We start from the raw sequence: 23,256 nt of genomic DNA on the forward strand, positions 1-23,256 counted from the left end.
ACTTCCCCTGACCCTTCCCCTGACCCTGGTTGCCAAGGAAACTGAAATACAGCTGTGCTCACCCGCAAGGTGGTGATGGTGGCAGGATCTCGCAGCCGGCCCTCCTCATCTTTCAGATTGTAGCCTTCTGGCCTCTTATCACGCTCGCTGACTTTCCACAGCTTCACAGTTTTATCTGTGGAGCAAACCACAATGACAGTGAGAGTAAGCTCATAAAGAAGTCTATTGTTTTTTTTTTTTTTTTGCAGGATGGGGGTGGGGGTGGTGGGGCAGGGAAAAGTGGAGGTCAGTGGACGGGACTGCTATGGAAGCTGGCTCATGTCAAGGACTACAGTGTGCACATCTCAAGGTCTTTGAGGGCAGAGTTCATGCTTCCAAAGAAATCCATTTATTGTGCTAAGCGAAATGGCTTCCCTGACAATGGACTGTTAAAGCTATAGCTTACACATTAATTGGGTTCATTCAATAAAAATATGCCCTGAACCTTGAATAAGAGTAGCCACAACATGTATAGAATTAAAGATACAACCATGTTCGCACTTGCCATGGAGAATTTATTCAGTGTTCACAATAACCCTGAGACGTAAGTCCAATGATTGCATCCCCCCTCACTAACACTGTCCCTAGCATGACCCAAAAGGCCCTCCATGACCTGCACCCTAGGGCCTCACGCTGTATGGCCTCACTGTCCACCCTACTCCCTGCCACCTCTTGTATTTCTGCCACCTGGCTTCCTTACAGCTCCCTGTATGGGCTAAGCCTACTCCTGCCTTTTGCACTAGCTTTTGCACTAGCTGTGCCTTCTGCCAGGAAAGCCCTTTACCCTCTTTTCACAAGATTTGTTCCTTCACTTTGCTCTGTTTATGTCCCAACTTCAGAGGAGCCTTTCCTAATTAACCTACAGAAAGATGTTTCCCTCACCATTCTCCATCCCCTCTTCCTAGTTTATTTTTCTTCAGAGTACACTTTACTACCTAGCAACTTCGTTATCCTGCCTTCCTCACTAGAACATAAAATCATCGAAGATAGGGATTCAGTCTGTCGTGTTCCTAAGTACACCTTCAAGCACCTATGACGGTTGTCATTCAGTTGCTCAGTTATGTCTGACTCTGCAACCCTATAGACTGCAGCACGCCAGGCTTCCCTGTCCTTCACTATCTCCCGGAGTTTGCTCAAACTCGTGTCCATTAAGCTGGTGATGCCATCCAACCATCTTGGATGTTCAACAAATATGGGGTGGATGAATGAATGCATCTCATGTATACAGTGCATCTTGCTAGCAGTACTCAGGGAAGTAACATGAGAAGGAGATTCATCTGAATGCTTTCCTCTTGCAGTCTCTCTTCTGAGTCCCCTGCTGGAAGTGACTTTTCTCACCTTATACTGTCCCAGGACTTTACACCACTTCCTGACCCCTGTCATTCTCTATAGCAAATGAAACAGAGGCGAGGACTTGAATGCTCATGGGAGGTAGTCAGTGCCAGGGGAATGAGTGAAAGTGCTGGGGTCTCAGGGGAGCTGGAGGTGGCACGCCCCATTTGCAGGCCTTCCATTCTATGTTTTTTTTTTTTTTTTTTAAGTAGAGTTGACTTACAATGTTGTGTTAGTTTCAGGTGTACAGCACAGTGATTTAGTCATATATATATATATATATTCTTTTACAGATTCTCTTCCCTCATAGGTTATTACAAAATGTTGAGTATAGTTTCCTGTGCTGTACAGTAGGTCCTTGTTTGCTACCCATTTAATATATAGTAGTGGGCATGTGTTAATCCATTTTTTAAGGAAACAGATTTGGGTCAAATAGATCATGCCTGTGACTGCACGCCTTTGTAGGCCTTCCTTATCAGATGCTGCGTTCGCTATCTATTCTCATTTTTCTCCATGATGGCAGATGGCAGGGACTCCATCGCCTCCTCTGTGTCTTGCTCTGTGCTTGCACACGGTGGCTTTGAAAGCAGACAACCTTGGGCCACATTCCCACTCCAACTCCAGCCACCCTGTGGCCGGGGACTGGGGTCCCCACGCAGTAGGTGCCTAACTGGTCTTGGAGTGACACGCAAATGAGAGTAGCAGACAGGGCAGGGAAAGGGGCCGAACAGCCAGTTCAGTTTGAATTGCAGAAACAGGAGTAATTTTTTTTAGTATAAGTATGTCCCTAATAGTCCAATCTTACAGACAGAGATACTTAACTTCTCTATGCCTCAGTTTCTTTATTTGTAAACTGGGGAAAGCAAATGTCTTTCTCATGGGACTCTTTGAGGATTAAATGGAAGACTGCATGTATAGAGTTTAACCCAGTGTTGGGTTTCTAATGGAGAAGGCAATGGCACCCCACTCCAGTACTCTTGCCTGGAAAATCCCATGGATGGAGGAGCCTGGTGGGCTGCAGTCCATGGGGTCGCTAAGAGTCGGACATGACTGAGCGACTAATAATGGCTCACAGATGGCGGCTATTGTTGGCATGAGGAAACTGGGCAACCATTCTGCAATAATAAGATGTTGCTGATAGCCTGAGCTGCATCCCATGATGACATCAGCACATCCTATTTCCTCTCCGCAAGGCTCTGCAGAGGGGAGGAAAGCCGCCCCTTTCCCCTGCCTGTGTTAGGATTCCCTAGTTTCTCTGCTCCTCACCTCCCTCCTCCATCTTCCCTCTGCAAGTGCCCTGTCCTCAGCAGTCTGAAGAGCACCAACCACATGGTGAAGTGGGCTTCCTGCCATAATCTGGCTATTCTAACAGAGAAGGGCCCCCGCTTCCTAACATGTGAGCATCACACAGGCTGGTTGTGTCTGCTGGTACTCCTGTCAAGTCTGCTAAGGGTACGATCTGTGCTTTCAGCCCAGCTTGTACTAGGACAGAAGGCAAAGAAGCCTCTCCTAGATGCTGGGTTGAATTTAGAACTTTCTATTCAATGCTCTTCTGGTCCTCCCCTTCCCGAATACAGACTGCATAATGACCTGCTTTTTAAGGTGGGAAAATGAAACTTGGGACATATTTATATAGTCACTTGATTAACTACTAATCAGAGATCAGAGTAGATTAGCTACTAGAGCTTGCTGCTACTGCTGCTAAGTCACGTCAGTCGTGTCTGACTCTGTGCGACCCCGTAGACAGCAGCCCACCAGGCTCCCCCGTCCCTGGGATTCTCCACGCAAGAACACTGGAGTGGGTTTCCATTTCCTTCTCCAATGCATGAAAGTGAAAAGTGAAAGTGAAGTCGCTCAGTCATGTCCAACTCTTAGCGACCCCATGGACTGCAGCCTACCAGGCTCCTCCATCCATGGGATTTTCCAGTCAAGAGTACTGGAGTGGGTTGCCATTGCCTTCTCCTAGAGCTTAGAGGAACCTGAATCAGTGAATCTTAGTACCAATTATTTTCTATTGCTTGGCTTTGGAATGTATTCTATTCTAATGGCAAGACAATTCTCATATTTTTCTTATTATGAATGATAAATTACTATACTGAGAAAGACAGAAATTAGAGCTAAAACATAAAGAATAAAAATTCTTAAAATCCCTCGAGTCCAGGACCACCATCATTAACCACCATTATCAACAGTTTACAGTACAGTTAATAATACAGTCACAGTATTTTTTATGCATTTTTTGAAGAGAGGTACAGACCTATAATAATACCACATACATAGATTTATATTTCTCATTTTATTGTAAAACTGGTACATAGAATTGTAGAAAATGAATATAAAAGTAAAACAATAAAATAAAACTTTCTCGATTCCACTAGACAAAAACAACTATTATGAAAATTTTGTGTATATCCTTATTTTGTGTATATCCTTATATTATATATATTATTGGATGTGGAATTACATAACTGTTTTTAATAAATGTAACATACTATACATAGCTTATACTATGCCTTTCCCCCAGTCATTTATCTATTTATACCAACATCTATCTCCACATAATGTATAACTGAGAATTAGTTAAAGGTCTAGGAATGGGAGACATTAATAAACTATAGGAAAGTCATACAATGGAATACTATTCAGTCATTGAAAATGTTACAGTATTTTAGGAGAAATATTTCACAATTACAAAGGTATTCCTGTTACTAAGTGTTATATTATTAAATCAAAAATCTGGTTGCAAAGTTATACAATATGTCTCACTTTTGGTAAGAAACAGATTTATCCATGTCACTTTGCTATTCCTTTTAAAAAGCCATTAATAGTGGTTCTCTCTGTATAGGAATACTTTCCTTATCTTCACTCTGCTTCTCTGAATTTTCTAAATTTTTTACAGTGAACAATTATTACTTTCATAGCATGAAAAGCAAGTTTAGTATACATTTTCATCTGATCATAGGTATTATGATAGAAGGAGACATCTCAGTAAAGTAAATGTGTCTTCAGCTGGTAAATAATTTTAAGGTCTAGCTTCACAACTGAATGTTGGTTTTATTTTTCATTAAAAACTGTAAAGCTGGGACTGTATTCTAGCAGAAGATTAAAAACTGTACCCAGCTATAATGAGATAAGCACAATTTTTTTTCAAGATAATTGATGGTGAATTCAATTCAATTCCCCATGGTTAGGATGCCTGGAGTCATTCTTGACTTTATTATCACAATTTTTCTTGACTCAGTATCTTGAAGCTTTGTGGATAAAAAAGTCTGAGAAACATGTGGCTGATACCATGAGTAATGGCTTTTTCTTCCTTTCGGCTGGCTCTCTGAGTAGTTTATCATTACTTGTGGCACCTTTAAGCACAATCTTATCATCTATCTTCATTTTCTCTTTTGTACAGTAATTCCAATTGTCTTCCATTAATTTCTGCATGTTAACCTATTTGGCTTAAGGGGAATTCTCAACCTCAATATTAGTATAAAAAAGAAAATCACATATGAGCATGGGGATTTGTCTTCTAAGAATCATTTTGAGATGCTGGTGGCATATGAAATAGCATCCCAAATGGGAAGATAATATCCTTGTTAATCAAAAAACTATTTAAAAACTCAATTAACAGAACATGATGCTATATAATTAATCTTCATTGCATTTCACTGGTTTCTTCCCCATCCCCCCACAAAGTAGTTAATATGCCTTTTACGTCTTTAACTTTTATTATAATAATCAATAGGCTAAATTTCATAATACAAAGCTAGCCTAGAGAAGATAATCAGATACTTTTTCTCTGCCTGAAGTAATTAAGTCAAAATCATCAGAAGTTTCTTCCATTCTAAGTTGTGTTGAGTCTGTTGAGCCTTTGAGTAAAACTTACACAAAACTAAAAGATAAGAACTTGAAACACATTCACTTTTGGGATATCAAGATCAGAAGATCTCCTGGAGAAGGGAATGACAACCCAGTCCAGTACTTCTGCGTGGAGAATCCCACAGACAGAGGAGCCTGGTGGACTACAGTCCATGGGGTCCCAAAGAGTTGGACACAACTGAACAACTAGCACAAAAATGTAAACAAAACAATAAATACAGTTATGAGGAAGAATTAAATTACTTGGAATCTGGAGGAACAGATGAGTGGAGATCTGGTCATGTTGAGATAAGCTATGCTTGAATAACCCTACGCTGGCTATTTCAGAACCATTACTTTATAGATTTATACACTGGCTTCTTACATTTGAGGGATTTGGGGGATTCATATACATTAAAAACTTTCCCTCTTTTACCATAATATTAAAATAAAAATTGTAAGAACTTAGAAAATGAAAACAATAAAAGTAACAAATTGACAAGTCACTCATAATGCATAAGATTACATGAAAAATCTTTCAGTGTGTTTCATTCCAGTCTTTAAAAATGTTAATATAGGCTTGATCATTGTATATACACAGTCTGCATTATGTTTTATCTTGACATATGAGCACTACCCTTTCTCAATAAGTGCTGGAGATAGGCAAAAAGCAAACCCAATGTTTCTTGATTTATGCTTAAATGTATACTCCTCAAAGACTCACACAGAGGATGATGAAATAAGCCTCTCTCCAGCTTATTTGTTTGGCAGAGGGTGTTTAATTTATGTGTACTAATCCTCTTGTTATGCTATTCAATTAGCACCCTTTTGTATTTGATTTTATTCTGAATTGTTTTGAGCATAGATGGCTTCTTCCAAGTAGGATATTAAAAACCTTTAGAGTTGGTAATTCCACTGTATAAAGGCTTAAAGATTAGTATAGAATTGAGTTCTCTATGCAACCCCTAAAATCCTCTCTCTCTGATCCATTTATATCAATTCCTCCCCAAACCAATAAATGATGTAAGAAAAGTGTGGAGGGAAGAAGAGAAGAAACCATTATTACTTGATCCATTTTTTTGATGGCATCCCTGGGTTGGGAAGATTCCCTGGAGAAGGGAATGGCTACCAACCCCAGTATTCTTGCCTGGAGAATTCTATGGAGAGAGGAGTCTTGCGGACTATAGTCCATGGAGTCTCAAAGAGTTGGACACGACTGAGTGACTTTCACTTTCTCTACTTTCCTTCCTCTCTTCTTGACCTACGTTCCTAGTAGAGAGCTTGCTTGTGTCAAAGATATCTGCTTTCCAAACTCCCATATATATTCAGGGATTAATAACTTCTATCGAGTGTGCCAAACATATAGGGACAGCATGTTTTGTTTCCTGAAACGTGTTCCCACAATAACATTCGGTGAATCTTAAGACAGGAAGTCACATTCCAAAAACACCTGGAAATAATCTGCATTTGTCAAAAACTACAGATAACAAGTCTCACAGAATTCGGTCATAAATTTGTTATTTTTTTAAAAAGAGTAAGTACAATTTACTGAGTTTCTATTCTCAGTCAGGCATTCTGCTAAGCATCTTGCAAGTATGATTTCTACATTTTTCAACAGCCTGCAAGGTGAAAAGGAAAATGGAGGCTAAGAGAGATTGAAATATATAGTTTGCTGACTATATCTCTGAAAACACCAAACAAGGTAAGTCACCTTCACATACCATTAGTAGACAGAAGGAAGTAGGCTGCATTCTGCTGAGGGAGCCATCTTATTTTATTGATTTTTTCTTCTATTTCTAAACTTTTCAGGTAATCGAACTCGGGTTCATGGCTCTGGAATGTGCTGTAAACATTGTATTCACCCCTACGATGAACCTGGTTTTTACTCTGTAAGAAGGGAAAAAACACACACACCAAAGATTAAATCACGTAAGCCAACTGAAAATTCACCAGTCCCTTCTTTTTTTGAGCAGGATCATGAGAGGTGGGACAGGCAGACCATGTCCGAGTGGGCTGAGGGCAGGACTATGCTGACCACAGGTTCCTCTTTAGCTCAGTGGCCTCATGCCATTTGATTGTGCACCCCTGGTGGTAAATACTGGCACCTCCAATATTTACATACTTTTATTTATAAATTATATACATAAACTGCTGCATGGACATAGGGTGTACATCATAAAATATATGTAGAAATGCAAGTTGAAGTAGGACACGAGTTTTTTTTTAGGTGACTGTGTTACATGGCATGCAGAACTTCCTAGGCCAGGAATCGAACTCACACCCCCTGCAGTGGAAGCATGGAGTCTTAACCAGTGGACCACCAGGCAAGTCCCAACAACATGATTTTAAAATCAATAGATATTATAATATTTTCTGTCTAATGGATGTCTTAGACGCCCTTAGGAGTGAGTCATCCGATGCTGATGTCCATATAGATGCATATCAATCCTTTACAAAGAACACAGAACTATAGCATCTGCACTCCTCACTGGCCTTTTATAACTCATCAGATCTTCCCAGAATCTCTGAGAGGTGCCCAGGGCAGGGAAATGGGCCAAACAGGCTCAGAGATATTAAAGTGACACACAGCTTATTAGGATCAGATCTCTCCCTCTCCTTTTCCCATCATGAGTAAAAAAACAGACATTAAGATAGAGAAGACATGCAGATCATTGGGAGAACTATGAGACTTTAACTGGCTTTCCCTTAGCATCGATTATGCAAAGTGCACACAGCAGGAACTAAATAAATGGTGAGAGAACAGAACATGAAGGGGAGGGGGTGTGGAGAAAGGGACGAGAGAAAGAAGAAAGGTGGACAGGAGGAAAAGAGGGTGTGAGAGAGAGAAAGGAAAGAAGGGAAAATGGAGGGCAGGTTTGCATTTTAGGATCTTGTGACCAAGAGCCTAAAGATTCAGGCTTGAGAAAATAGTGTGCACAAATTCAAATCCAGGTCTTATTAGGCATTTGTCATAAATGCATGACTCTTAATTAAAGGCTTAAATTTAAAAAAAAAGAAAAAAAACTATTTCTGGGTGGATACTGGACATTCAAACCCAAGCCTCAATTTACTGATAGGTGATGGTACTGATGCTCCCGTGTTAAATGTACTCATGAGGGCATTGAGGTTCTTTGAGCAAATTCTCCAGGACAGTGTCACTTGAGCATTCATATACAGGAGTCACCCACAGGAGCTGAGAGGAGATCTGACTTAGATGTTGCCACATGTCTGTGTTTCTCAAGCTCAGTGTTCATTCAACCCCAAGCCTTGCCACATAACTCAACGGTGAACTGCATGTTATTATCCTCAACATTTTTCCCTTATTGAACAAAACCACTCGCCTTTGGAAAATGTGTCCCCCTCCATTCTACTAATGAATCAGGCTTCCCAAATATTTCAGTAAATTAAAATAGGTGAAACTTATAAATAGCTAATGGGAAACACGGAATGGAATATTACTGGCAACATGCTGCCTTGGGTAATTTATGCTAAACAGCTCCTCTGGTTTCTCTTTATCATTACTATGAACCTAATTGGATTAAAAAAAATGGAAGAAGAAGGTTTAAAAATCAATTTTAAAAGGACTTTAGAGGTTGACATACTTGCTCCTGTCCTGTTTACTGCAGAAAGAGCTAGTCCACCTGAACAATAAATTTTTAAGAGCCTTGATTTGCTACCATCCAAATCAGACTGTCAAGTGTGTGGAATATGTGCCAGACCAATTAGCAGTAGGCAGCTCCAGAAAAGCAGGAAAAATTCCAGGTCACGAAGAGCTATTAGTTTCTACTTGCCAACCACATTTTCGTGTTTCCAGGGCCAATGGAATAGGCTGGGTGCCTGAATTAATGCTGAACACTTGAATTCATATAGAACCCCAAGGGATTACCATGCCCTTATAGAAATTAATTGCAAATAATGTGCAATTACCAAATATATCACCTCTAAATGAGACTTCCCTTTTTGGAGGGGAGATGGAACACAAATGGCTTTGAGGCACAAAGCAGGCTTTAAATTGCTAGGGAAGTCTCTTGTGAAGCCTCCCTCCCACACGGGCGGCCTCCCACTACGCAGCACCGGGTGAATCTCCGAGGCAGGCAGTAGCAGATGGGAGAGTCACTTGAACACAGACTGACCTGCTGTAAGCTTCAGGACCATGCCAGGGGAGGCCAAGGAAATCAAATTGGGCCATAATTCTGTTCTGATGGAGCAGAAGCAGACACCCCAAAAAAACTCAATTTATATGAAAAAGAGAAGCGATTCCTAGTGGAACCCAAGTCTCAGGAAGAAATGGGCTTTTAGAGATTCACTGGGAGTTAACGGCTCCTGCTTGGAAGGCATAGAGGATTCAGCTGCAGGGAACTTCATGTCATCCATAGTAAAGTGTCGCCTTCCCAGGCGGTGCTAGTGGTAAAGAACCCATCTGCCAATGCGGGAGATATAAAAGATGTGGGTTTGATCCCTGGGTCAGGAAGATCCCCTTGAGGAGGGCATGGCAACCCATTCCAGTATTCTTGCCTGGAGAATCCCATGGACAGACAAGCATGGTGGGCTACAGTCTATGGGGTCACAAAGAGTTGGACATGACTGAAGTGACTTAGCATGCATGCACATATTAAAGTGTGAGCCATGTTCTTTGCTCAGATGTCATTTTCTGGGATTTCACTCGCTTTGGTAGAGGGAGCTACATTTTCTTTTCTGACCCAAGTTATCCTTTTCACATCTGTTGGGGAACGGCTATATCTTTTATCCCAGGTATTGTGTTAGGAGTCCCTGAATTTCTATATCCAAGAGAGTTAACCCTACTGAGAAAGGAGGTGTTACACTCTACAAGCACCTGTGGAATTTTGCAGATCCAGAGAAGTGAGGTCGTTTTGAATGTGCAGTACCCAGGATTGGAAAGGAAGACCTTGTCCAGAAAAGGCTCTAATTCCAGGTGCTTTTGTAAGCCTGTGCAACTGTTGATGTTAATGACTTTTTGGCAGTTTTTAGTTTGCAAGCCAAGCAGCAAGGTTAAGGGCGACACATGAGGATTAAGAAACAGTGGGAGGCCTCCTTTAAAAAGAAGAGAAAATGGGCATTTTGCATTCACTGCCACTTACCTCCTGCTCTCGTTGAAATATTACAACCCGACCCCCCTTGTCCCCTGTCGCTAGTAATTCTCCCGTGTGGTTGAATTCTACCGTAGAGATAATGTCAGCTGAAAAGAAGAAGACAAAGGCAATTTAAGTAACTGCACACTTACTTGCAAACGATAGATAATAGACGTACTTTTCTGTGCATTTAAGGGCTTAGGGCTTTGTCTCTGCAGTGGAATTTACAAGGATTTTATGTCCTGTATTTGAAGTGCCACTAGAAGTGGCACTTAGGGAAGTAAATTTCCTAGATGCCCACACTGCACTGTGGTCTCTAGGAACAACTGGAGAGAACAAAAGGAAAAAGCACATTCAGATTCTTTTGTTTTGGGCAATAGAAAATGAATTTCCTTATGGCTCAGGGAAATGGCAATTTTCTTTGATAATTTCTACCAACCACAGACTCTTTTCCCACCCATGGCCTTCTGCATCCCCCTTTCTTCTACACCAAGAAACTTCCCCAAATGGGGTTCAGCTGTGGAATCTAAACGAGGACTGAAGGCTGATGAGCAGGGTTGAGATGCTTGAAGCTCAGACATCAAAAATGAAGGGACACAACTCAAAGAAACTATCAGGGAAACTCCAGGAGTTGGAAATTCAAGAAGGAACCCTGGAAATGCTCCCCCTTTTCTGGTAAGCCCACCACACCCTTCTGGAAGAGCAGGGCTTTACTGCAAGGAGAAAGGTGCTGAGAAAACAGGGTCACGAGGTCAGAGCGGAGAGGGAAATTTGTACTGTATATCTCTAAACAGAGAAAATACACAGGCGCCAGGAACTCAGATCACAGATAATTGCTGAAGGAATGCCAGCCTGCCAAGCCTTTCTTCAATACTGGTTATCCCTGGAGGAACATGGACAGGTAAATTACCTATGATTGGATTTATTAGGGTTATTTTTAGAAAAATGTCAGAGGTTAATTCCTCTGCAATTATTCCCCCACAGGGCTCCAACAATCACTACCCAGAGTGCAAATGAGTTAAAAAAAATAAAAAAGGAGGCGGGGGAATTATGACTGTGGCCTTTGACAGAGGTACATTCTGAAGATTGTGTCCATGTAAGGAAAGTGAAGGGGAAACAGTGAGCTGGAAAACTAAGGCAATTACCCCTGAATAACTCAAATCTCAAATTTTACTTTAATATCATCATTTCAGAATTTTCTTTATATGCCCGATTGATTCAGGTAAGTAGTGTGAAATTTTCCACTTTGCTTCTAACTGTCCTTTTCCATACATGAAAATGTTTTGAATGGTCATTCTTTGTGCAGAAGAAAAAAGAATAAGGGATAACCTATAATCACTTTCAAGCCAGGCGCATTTAAAAGAATAATTCATGATTTCTGTTCTGGCGTCTTAGATGACTGACCCCCGTGGTAGCAGGTTCAAATCCTACAGGGCCACGAGGGAATGGGGAGTGAAGGAAATCAGGTGAAGTAGGAAGCTTGCATCTGCTCTTAAAAGACAAGTGGCTACTTGGCTCAAGCCAACTGTGACTATGAAATATTACCTGTGTTGCCAGATATTCTGATTTTTTAAAAAAAACCTTTTATTTTATATTGGAGTATAGTTGTTTAACAACGTTGTGAGAGTTTCAGGTGCACAGAAAAGGAAATCAGTCATACGTATACATGTATCCATTCTCCCCCACACTCCCTTGCCATCCAGGCTGCCGCATAACACTGAGCAGAGTCCCTTGTCCTATACAGTAGGTCTTTGTTGGTTATCCATTGAAAATATAGCAGTGTGTACATGTCCATCCCAAACTCCCTAACACCCCTTCCCCTCATTTCCACCCCTTGGTAACCATAAGTTTGTTCTCTAAGTCAGTGAATCTGTTTCTGTTTTGTAAATAAGTTCATTTGTATAATTTCTTTTTAGATTCCACAAATACGGGATGTCATATTTTTTTTTAAAGAAGCTGGAAACCCTGAGCTTTACATGAAAATCTCTTCAGTTTTATATATTGGCAACAAATGATTTTTTTTTGAGTGCCATGACATTAAAAAATATATATATAATCCTGTCTATCAGATTATTATTATTTTTTGATTATGAATTTTATTTATTTTTTTTAATTTTATTTTATTTTTAAACTTTACAATATTGTATTAGTTTTGCCAAATATCGAAATGAATCCGCCACAGGTATACCCGCGTTCCCCATCCTGAACCCTCCTCCCTCCTCCCTCCACTACCCTCCCTCTGGGTCGTCCCAGTGCACCAGCCCCAAGCATCCAGTACCGTGCATCGAACCTGGACTGGCGACTCGTTTCATACATGATATTATACATGTTTCAATGCTATTCTCCCAAATCTCCCCACCCTCTCCCTCTCCCACAGAGTCCATAAGACTGATCTATACATCGGTGTCTCTTTTGCAGTCTCGTACACAGGGTTATTGTTACCATCTTTCTAAATTCCATATATATGCATTAGTATACTGTATTGGTGTTTTTCTTTCTGGCTTACTTCACTCTGTATAATAGGCTCCAGTTTCATCCACCTCTTTAGAACTGATTCAAATGTATTCTTTTTAATGGCCGAGTAATACTCCATTGTGTATATGTACCACAGCTTTCTTATCCATTCATCTGCCGATGGGCATCTAGGTTGCTTCCATGTCTTGGCTATTATAAACAGTGCTGCGATGAACATTGGGGTACACGTGTCTCTTTCCCTTCTGGTTTCCTCAGTGTGTATGCCCAGCAGTGGGATTGCTGGATCATAAGGCAGTTCTATTTCCAGTTTTTTAAGGAATCTCCACACTGTTCTCCATAGTGGCTGTACTAGTTTGTATTCCCACCAACAGTGTAAGAGAGTTCCCTTTTCTCCACACCCTCTCCAGCATTTATTGCTTGTCTATCAGATTAAAATGGTTTGTGGGTCACCCGCTTCTGACTTCTAATCTCTAGAGTGCTCCTTCCAGAAAAGGCCACTCCATTCCTTATTGACAATCTCAACTGGACATCCCATCCATTCACTCAAGAAGAGCCCTCCAAATGAACACTACCTTAAGGAAACACAAAATAAACTGCACGGCTATTCAGTCCCTGATGTAAGTTTAGAAGACCCGTTTTTAGAACAAGAGCCCGAGGAGGAGCAGGTGAGCCCAGCAAGGCTGGGAAGCCAGTCACCTTGAGTGAATGATCGATCACTTTCCTTTGTTAAGAGTTTGCATGTCTTAGCAAAGCACTCTCATGTACAGAGGGGATATGAAGCTTGTTTAATGTTTCCAGTTGCCTCAGAATGCCCTGGTTGAGAAACACTCTAGTGTTAGGAGACTTCTCACGTTAGTGGCTGCTCTGGCTTTTCAGTGAGTGGCTAGCAAAGAGGTTATTCACCAAGCTTCCTGGCTTTGGGGAGAAGCTAAAACAGACACTGCTGTTTCTTTTCACTTCCAGGCTTCTGTCAGGCACTAAAAAATGAGCCAGATACCTCCCGGAGGGAAAGAGAAGCAGGGAGTAATGGGAGGGTGATGGGGAGCCCCGGCTTGGGACTTAGTGCTGTGCTTATGTCTTCAGGGCTAAGATTCTGCTTGCGTGTATGGGTGTGTGTGCTAAATCACTTCAACTGTGTCTGACTCTTTTCAACCCCATGGACTGTAGCCCACCAGGCTCCTCTGTCCATGGGATTCTCTAGGCAATACTGGAGTGGGTTGCCATATTCTTTCTTCAGGAGAGTTTCCCAAGCCAGGAATCGAATCCACATCTCCTGCATTGCAGGTGGATTCTTTACCCACTGAACCACCAGGAAAGCCCCAATATTCTGCCTAAGGGCATCTGAAGCCCTTCCTCTCACCAGCAACATGAACACAGACGTTGGAGTTCTACATGGGTTCTAGGGCCAGTGTACTGAACTAAGAGATGAGTCTTCCCTTTTGGTGACACTGAGTATTGGAAGGGAGAGGTAAGTAACTTTTTCTAAGGTTGGTCTCTGGCTCAGTTTCTAAGAAAATGTCACTCCAAGGGAAACAAAACTCAGTCTCCCAAGGATGACATGCAGGTTGTCTTTTTGCCTGGATTCTGTGAAAACGTCTTCACTCTCTAAGATGCATATGGGTCAAATCAAGGTGGGATTCAAACTCAAGTCTAAGCCATGTGATCCAAGGCAGTATTATTAGAACTCCGCACTACGGGCAATCAGGTTTGTCCCCTGATATATATAAGGAGGTATATAAATGCCTCCTCTGTTTTCCAAGTGTTATCATTGTGCTATGTCTCCCTTGAGAAACTTATCAGAGGAAGACTGATTGGCATGGCAGGATGCTGAAATCCCTTAGTCTTTTGCCAAGTCCTTACCTTGCTTTTAACTCTGCCAGGGAGCTGGTCTGTATACTAGGCTGTTTATATCTGGGTATTGTCTTCTTCCCTTCAAAACATATGCCACGGCAACTCAAGTTAATACCTGTTTTGAACTTTCGTCTTTCCTGACTCATTTATCATGGCTAAGCTAATAGGTGTAACCAGAGTATTTTACTGCCCTATCCATCTTTTGCGTATCTTCATCTATGACTGTTTAATAATTGATGCAAAACTCATGAATCACCCCACATTCCAATTTCAAGAGAGGGAAACTTTGGATACAATGCTCTTGTGCTTGCAACATGCTCTAGGTAGAGCAGTGTAAATTAGAAAACACACACTGCTCAAGACAACATAACTTCTGTTGAGTACAGAAAGAGGATATGGCAATAACAATAAACCAGCAAACTCAGAGACAATAAGGTCTTGTGAAATCTTGGTCAACAGAAGTCAGTTCATCAAGTTCAACTAAAGTTCAATTCATCAAGTTTGATTACAGGACGTTTTGCCTTTAAATCATAAGTAGTCACCGCAACTCACTTTCTTAAGGGTGCAGCTGAGTCACGTTATTATGCAAAAAGTTATACACTTGAGCATTTTTCTCTCTGTTCTATAAAGACGTGAGTGAAGTGCATGTTTTTGACTAAAAACAAAAAGCAGAAGCCAAAAGCAGTTATAGAGGTCAAGTGTAGTTAACATGATTTTTTTTTAAGGAAGCCCTGGGAAGTATGACGTTTGCCCTGCTCCACATCTGTTCGTGCTGATTTAACTTCCACAAGATGGTGGCCTGGTAACCCCATTTCTAGCTCAATAGGCACTGTTCAAATCGAGTTTTTCATTTTTAAAATCAATCTCACCATCCTTCAAAGGTTCCAGACTAACAAGTTCACACATAAAATTTCCATTTACCTGAATAATAGAAGCTGACTTGGCATTTATATGCACGTGATTATGAAGTTGAAGAGAAGGAAGGATTGATCCTCTTGCTCATGCCGTAGACTCCCCTGGTACCACGCTAGGCTGGAGTCTATGCAATGCCAGGGCTGACTACAATTATTAGGCGCTGCATAGTTCAATAGCAGGGTGAATATTTTGATGAAATGATGCTCAGTGTAGACTTAGGACCTAAACCCAAGTCCTCTGATAGGACAAGATCTTACTGACCACATCACTAGCACTGACCTCTCAGCATCCATCACAGGGGTTAAAATAAGAATGTAATACAATTTAGCCTTCAGAGCCCATGACATGTTTTATCTTTCGTCTTGGAAACATCTGGAGATAATACGGTAAGGTCATATACGGTACTTGTATCAGTGGACTAGTGCTGGGCGAGCAATATTTGGCTTTCTTCCTGACAAGGAGGTCATTCTAGCAGAGTCTGCTGTTTCTTCTGCCAGGGCAAAGATACCAGCAAGAATGGGAAACGGGTTTCCCAGCTGATGACAATGGGGCAATATGGCAGTAGCTGCCAGCAAATCTGCGTGGAAAAGGATTGGGGGCGCTCTTCAAGGCTGAAATGCTGGGGTTAATTGCAGTGGCTCCTGCAGTGAGGGTACTTGTAGAGCCTTTGTCATGCGCACAGGGGTTTCCAGTTAGATTGGCCCTGACTTTGTGGATCATTAAATTAAACAGGATTCTTAGACTCCCCAGTGGGCATTCAAACAACTCCTTCCATCTTCACAACACTGTGGACTCCTCCTTGGGTTCTGGTTCACAGTCCAAAGTCAGCATCCATTTTCTTGGAATAGGTTTTCTATGGATAACTGAAATAGTACACTGGAATATATTTCGCATCAAAATGGCAGGGGGAAAGGAAGTCTGGTTTTGGTCAAAGAAGACTAAGAACTGCTCTACTACTGGGATTGTGTTCAAAATGGTTACACTGAAAAGATGTTAATGTAAAATTTTAAAAAGTCAGGTAATAAAATACTATGCCTAAAATGATCTCAATTTTGTAAAGTATTTACATTTTAAAATGTATTTTTTTCAAAACTGGTAAAGTAATATATGGGCTTCCCTCGTGGCTTGGTGGTAAAGAATCCCACTGCCAATGAAGAGGCCACAAGAGACTCATGTTTGATCCCTGGGTGGGGAAGATCCCCTGGAGAAGGAAATGGCAACCCACTCCAGTATTCTTGCCTGGGAAATCCCATGGACAGAGGAACCTGGTGGGCTACAGTCCATGGGGTCACAGAGTCAGACACAACTGAGCAACTGTGCACATACACAAAGTAGTATATACTTCCATTAATATCAAATGATGATTAGCATATAACATGACATATCTCCCAAAGAGAGCAATCAACTCTTATATACACACAAATAATCATAGGAAAAAGTCTATCAGAAAGTACAAAATGATATTGTTTGGGGGTAGAACACAGATGTTTAAATTTACTCTTTTATAGCCTTCTAATTTTTCAGTATTTTCTTATTTTTTTTTACCTTAATCATAAATACTTGAACAATTTTTAACTTTTAAGCAATTTTAATTGACTTTCAAGTTGAATACAAGATTTTAACATTCACCTCAGTGACTTTTTAAAAATTTGCTTTTTAATTCCCATATAATAAAATTTACTTTTTGCAGCATATAGTTTTATGGGTTTGGATAAATTCATGTAGATGTGTATCCACTATCACTGTCATGAGACAAAACAGTTTAATCACCCTCCTCCTAAGAAGTTCCTTCATATTGCCTCTCTATAGGAACAATTTTTCAAAAAGGAATAAGATTATGGGAGTGAAATGAGGGCTTCCAAAGGAGTGTGTATAAATACAGAGGCTTAATGCTACTGGTCTCTACACACATGGCTCCATTCAATTTCTAGTCAATGATCATTTTCTAGCTAGGTGGAGTCAGATTTTATTTTTTCATCTTATTGCTTAGATATTATCACTATTTATAATTTTGTTTTTAGAGTACTGGGAAGCTCAATTCAACAATGTATCTTTATTAACCTATGTCACAAACTAGGTTTATGCATGAGGTTTTCTGCCCTCTGACTCAAATGCCCCTTTGCCTTTAATTGGGACGCCATCTGAGTCCTTGGTTCAGTAGCATTAACTTCTTAACTTGACATTACTTGTCATTTTCCTTTAGCACGGTCCTAGTGACAATAGTAGTAAATAGCAAGTGCTGAGAAGTGATAACAAATGCATCTAATCTTGCTCACCAATTTTGATCTACTGGCAGAAGCTGCGCATTGAGAAAGACTGAGGTCATAGCTGGGCTTGGTGGGAGAGTGTTGTGATCCATTGGTCAAGTCTGTCATGGGCATTGGCAAGTAAAAAGGCTGTACATGTCACATGCTTGCTATACTGACCTAGTATATAGAATATACACATTCTGTTGGATCCAGAGTTGATTCCTTTGTCACCTAACTGGTGTCTGGATTTCAGCTACTGGATCTATTCCCTTTCATTTGGATATAATTAATTCTGTGTATACTGGTTTAAACTTCAGTCTGGCACTGGTAATCCTCTTCTAGGAAAGAATACAAGTAGAAGGGTCTAACAGCCCCAGTTCCCCAGACTTTATCACAACTGGTGCTTCCTATTTAACCACAAGCACAGTGCTGGAAAAGGCACACAGTTTAAATGTCAGACCTGTGAAGACCAAGCTCATGAAGGGCAGAGAGAGCGCTATGGCTAATACTCTTGTTTGGCTGCTCCTCTTCACTGCCTTTCTTCCTTGCTTGTCCCACTGTAGAGGCTGAAAATGCAATTGCTTCTCAGCCTCTCCTCTGGCTAGGGATGGCCATGTGACCCAAATTTGGCCAATAGGGCACATAGAAAATCTCTTGGGGGGCAGGGAGGCAAAAAATCTGGGAAAAATTTTTCTTCCCAGAATAAAAGGAAGCAAGCAAGTGATGGGAAGCCTTCTGGCTGCATTGACATACGCCTTGTATAATACTACATTGGATGTGGTTCTATGTAGCCATATGTGGAGCTGTGGCAGCCATCACGTGACCACGAGGTACTAAGTCTAAGGCCAAGCCAAGAGTCTGAGTATGACAGATGGAAGAAAGGGACAATGTCCCCAGTGACATCACTTAACTGCAAAAGCCTACCATAGGGAGAGCCTAAGTCTGGACTTGTTAAACAAAAGATACCTAGCAGTTTAAGCCACTGCAAGATAGACTTTTTGCTATGTGCATCTGAATGCTTACTAATAGACATGGCTTTCCATCTTTGTTTTTCCCATAGCATTGTGTACAGGGCCAGATTATTAATGTGCATTGAATTGGAAAAAATGATCTCTTGTCCTGCCACCTCCAGGCAAAAACTCTCACATTCACATTTTCATTTCCCTCTATCATACAACCAATTTTCCTTCCTACATACTTAGTTTCCAATATTGAAATGTTTGTTTTTTCCCTCTTTCCCTGTGTGGCAAATGGTGCATTAATTTTTGACCATTCAAATATGAAATCAGTTTACTGGGATAGAATGCCTCCCCCTGCAATTTATCATGGTGTCCATCATAAAATTATGACTTCAAATGGACTTAGCCATATCCTCTGTTGGAGCCAAGTTTCTCCCAGCTAATGTGTAGTAAGCCCACTATGCTTGCTGAGCTGTGAAAATCCAGATGGTAGGAAGCAGGTGAGTAATGAATGTCATGCTGTTCCCATTAAAATGCACACAGCTTCCCCACACTGACCAAATCCCTAGCACTAACCAGGTCTGAGACAACCCAGGACATGTGGGTTCATGGAGATTGCCTTTCATTCAAAACAAGTTCCAGTAACACAGAAACTGAGAAGAGAGACTTTTCTGGTGGTGGAACAAAACTTGGCTAAAGGGCAAAGGAATTTGAAAAATTGTAAGTCCTCTAAGTACAGAGAAAGCCAGTGGGAGATCGGTAGCAGTCCAGACTTGCCTTCAAGCCTGTGTGGTTTACAGTGGAATCTGCTGGAAAGGTGTCTACCATCTGTCACCTACTCTTTCAGAAAGCAGAGGAGTAATTAAGTGCTCAGGTGATACAAATTCTGTCAATCATTCAGATCTATTATGTATACAATATGGGATCATCTAGCACTGACCTCAAAGTCAGTGGGACCCCAGGCCCAAGATGAGAAAGCCCATCACATCTGTGGGGGAACAGGAGCTCCTGGGCAGGCATTGGAGTCTCTTGGCATGTTTGGCACCAAAAATTTTGTTGTGCCAGATGCTCTGAACTCAGAAAGACATGGTACCTGCCTTGTGGGAGCTAAAGGAATTTGTGAGTTGGCTCTAATGTCACTTTTTAAGGGACGCCTTGCATGACTTCTCCCCAAACCTAGACAAGTCCCTGTGGGATGCAGCCTCCTAGCTCCCTGTACTTCTGCTCTATCAGTTATCACTGCGTACCATTACCATTTATCACAATGGTAACAGAACCATTTTAAATGCCTTTCCCGGGCTCTAAAATATAAACTCCATAAGGAATTTGTTCATCACCAGAAAGCCCAGTGCCTAGCTTAGTGTCTTAGTATATAATAGATGCTTCTTAATTTTTTCCTTTAATTGATCATTGGATGAGAGCCAGAAGAGCCAATGTCGAAGTGGACCAACACAAAGAAGATGGATAACCCCAAACAAAGTATCAGTGAGAAAAATATTTATGCTGGATGAATGTAAGAAACATTTTTAAGGAGTGTGAGGCAAGGGGAAGCTCTTACTTGGAACAGTGAGTATTGTACAACTTTAGAACAAGATGGATTGATCAGTAAAGAAGAGGTTTTGTCCTACAAAGTGTCTGTAGCATTGGCAGGTTTCTATAAATCGTAAGAAGAGAAGAGAGTGGATGGGTTGGTGAACAGAGGGTTCTGGGATAGGGTGTTAGTTGGGAGAGGGCATGGAGTAGCAAGTGAATTTTGAGCAACTAGGTCTGAGATGCAAGGACTCTAATGAACACCTATTATGTGCACATCAGTGGGTTGGGTGCCAGGGATATGCTAACAATACATACCTGGTTTTTGCCTTCAAAGAGCTTTCTACTTAGCAGACTAGGAGGTAGTGCTAAATTGGGATACAGCAAAATAATGTTGGAGAATAGGTTGTTCAAAGACCCTATAATGAAGTTTTTGAGCAACAGAATAAGAATCCTATTGATGGCTTTGGTCTAGAGGGCAATATAAAGTCACTACCGGAACTTAAGATAACTCACATCCCATCCATAGCTCTGCATTCAGAAAAATCTCTTGTATTTCTCCAAAGGGCAAAACTAACACTAAATGCACTATGTCCCTTTGTTAAATTCTAGGTAAGTTTAAAGAAAAGAATAAAAAATGTTTTCAGATTTTTCCTTCTAAAGTATGACATTTCTATGTCAAGCAAAATAAAGATGCTACTAACAGTTCCTAAGGTAATATGCTATGATGGTTTTTCAATAGTCTCAGCAAAGATAATGGAAAGTCTCAGAACCAAATGTGCTATTTACAATTTTGTGAATCAGTATTTCTCTTTCCATCTCCATCTCTTTCCTCTCTATTCCTCTTCCCCACCCTTCCTCTCTTTCTGGCTAGGAGTTGCAGTATTTTGAAAATTAGAATAAAATGTTACTCTCTTTTGGATAATGTCCCTGTTTTAAAGACTGAATAGAGTACTTTACACCTAGTAGGCAAATAGTAAAAGACAGAATAAATACACGTGCTGATTTTTCTCATCAGCATGACCCAATCTTGAATAAATATTCATCAGGCAAAGGCATTATAGTACATCCTTACTGCTTTTTTCTATCCACTGAAAACTGGATATGTAGAAAATCCATTATATTCAATTTCATGTTCATGTAGCAGTTTAGATACCAATGAATACTACAAAACATAGAAAGCTCAGAAAAGACTAAACACTGATAGACTCATTCATCATTCTATTCATTCACTCAGCAAATCTTCACCGAGCACGCCTACTATGTGTCAAGTACTATTCCAGGTTGGATATACATCAATTAATCAAATAGATAAAAATATCTGTCCTTATAGAACTTCATTCCACTTGTGGAGAAAAGATAATAATCAAGAAACATAACAAATTGCATCGTATGTTATGTATTATGGGAAGCAAATATAGCTGAGTAAGGGGAATTAAGATTACTTGAGATAAGACGGAGGCTTAGATTTTAAATAGGGTGGTTTCGACAGGCCTCCCTAAGCAGATTTGGAGGAGGAGAGGGAGATGACCATGTAGGTATCTTAGGAAATACCTAAGGCAAGAGATGGTGAGAAGAAAGGAACACACATGTGTCAGAGGACTAGTGTGGCTAGGACAGTGCCAACGGGGAAAAACAAGCAAATAGACACAAGAGGTTCAGATAATGTAGAGTCTTGCAGACCACAGCAAGCACTTTGGCTTTTGCTGAAAGTGAGATGAGTATAACAATGTCCATGTACCTAATATCACTAACCTACACTTAAAAATACAGTTGAACCTTGAACCACATGGGTTTAAACTGCACAGATTCACTTATACATGAATTTTTTTCAGGAGTAAATACTACAGTGCTGCATGGTCCACAGTTGTTTGAATCCACAGATACAGAGGGACCATGGATACGGAGGACTGACCATAAATTATACCCAGATTTTCGACTGCACAGAGGGTTGGTGCCTCTAATCCCTGCAGCTGTTCAAGGCTCAACTGTAGTTAAAATGGTAAATTTTGTGTTATGTACATTTCACTCTGATTTAAAAAAAAGTGATAAAAAATGAAATGGAAGGCAGTTGGGAGGTACAGAATAGAGAAGCAACATCGTCTGATATTTCACAAGTACCAATCTGGCTGTAGTGCTGAGAACAGACTGTAGAGGGCAGAGGTGGAGTCAGGGAGTGTAATCCAGGTGATAATCCAGGTGAGATGACAGCAGCTCAGACCAAGGTGTTGGTAGTGAAGGTGGGGAGAAGTGGTCACGCTGCGGATGTATATTGAGAGCCGACCTAGTAGGAATTGCTGCTGGATCGGATAGGCATATGAAGGAGCAGAATCAAGGTTGGTTCCAAGGTTTCCACTTTCACCAACTGGCAGGGTGGATTGCCATCACTGAGATTAGAAGTTTGTGGGTGAAGCAGCCATCTTAGGGGAAGAGTAGACATTTAGTTTCAGGCATGTGCAGTATATAACTGAAGATACTGAGTAGATAATTGGAAATAAGGGTTTAGAGTTCAGGAAAGGGGTCTGAGTTGGTGATAGAAAGTTGGGAGTTATCAGCCTTTCAGATGGTATTTTTCAGGCCATGAGACTGGATGAGATCTCCAGGAGTGAGGGGAGTAAAAGCAGAGAAGAGGACCAACAACTAAACCTAAGGGCACTCCAACAGCTAAAAAAAATTGGGAGAAGAGGACGAATCAGGTAAAAAGACAAGGAGCAGCTGGTGAGGTAGGAGGAAAACCAAGAAAGCTTAGTATTCTGGATGCCAAGTGAAGTGTGGAGGGACGAGCTGTCAATAATGTCAAACCCAGCTGATGGGCAAGGTAATCGGCTTCAGCTGACCTTTGGATCTGAATCACAGAAGTCACTTTTGACCTTGGCAAGTATAGTTTCTAGGGTATAGTGGGGGTGAAGCAACTGCAGTGGGTTTCAGAGGAACGGGAGGAGAGGAATGAGACAGTGATTGTGGACA

At 41.0% G+C, this 23,256-nt stretch overlaps 1 protein-coding gene across 13 annotated transcripts in view; it reads right to left on the reverse strand.

Moving 5' to 3' along the window:
* The window catches only part of PPP2R2B (protein phosphatase 2 regulatory subunit Bbeta), a 509,042-nt gene that overhangs the window by 117,898 nt on the left and 367,888 nt on the right, over positions 1-23,256 (reverse strand). For all 13 annotated transcript variants that reach the window (XM_061423894.1, XM_061423888.1, XM_061423890.1 and 10 more), the window contains 3 exons: positions 10,320-10,417; positions 6,942-7,107; positions 63-175 (listed from right to left, as the gene is read on the reverse strand). In XM_061423894.1, coding sequence (XP_061279878.1) covers positions 63-175; positions 6,942-7,107; positions 10,320-10,417 — 377 coding nt within the window. The remainder of the gene's footprint in view (positions 1-62; positions 176-6,941; positions 7,108-10,319; positions 10,418-23,256) is intronic.

The sequence above is a fragment of the Bos javanicus genome, chromosome 7 (assembly GCF_032452875.1).
Source record: "Bos javanicus breed banteng chromosome 7, ARS-OSU_banteng_1.0, whole genome shotgun sequence".
Lineage (NCBI taxonomy): Eukaryota > Metazoa > Chordata > Mammalia > Artiodactyla > Bovidae > Bos > Bos javanicus.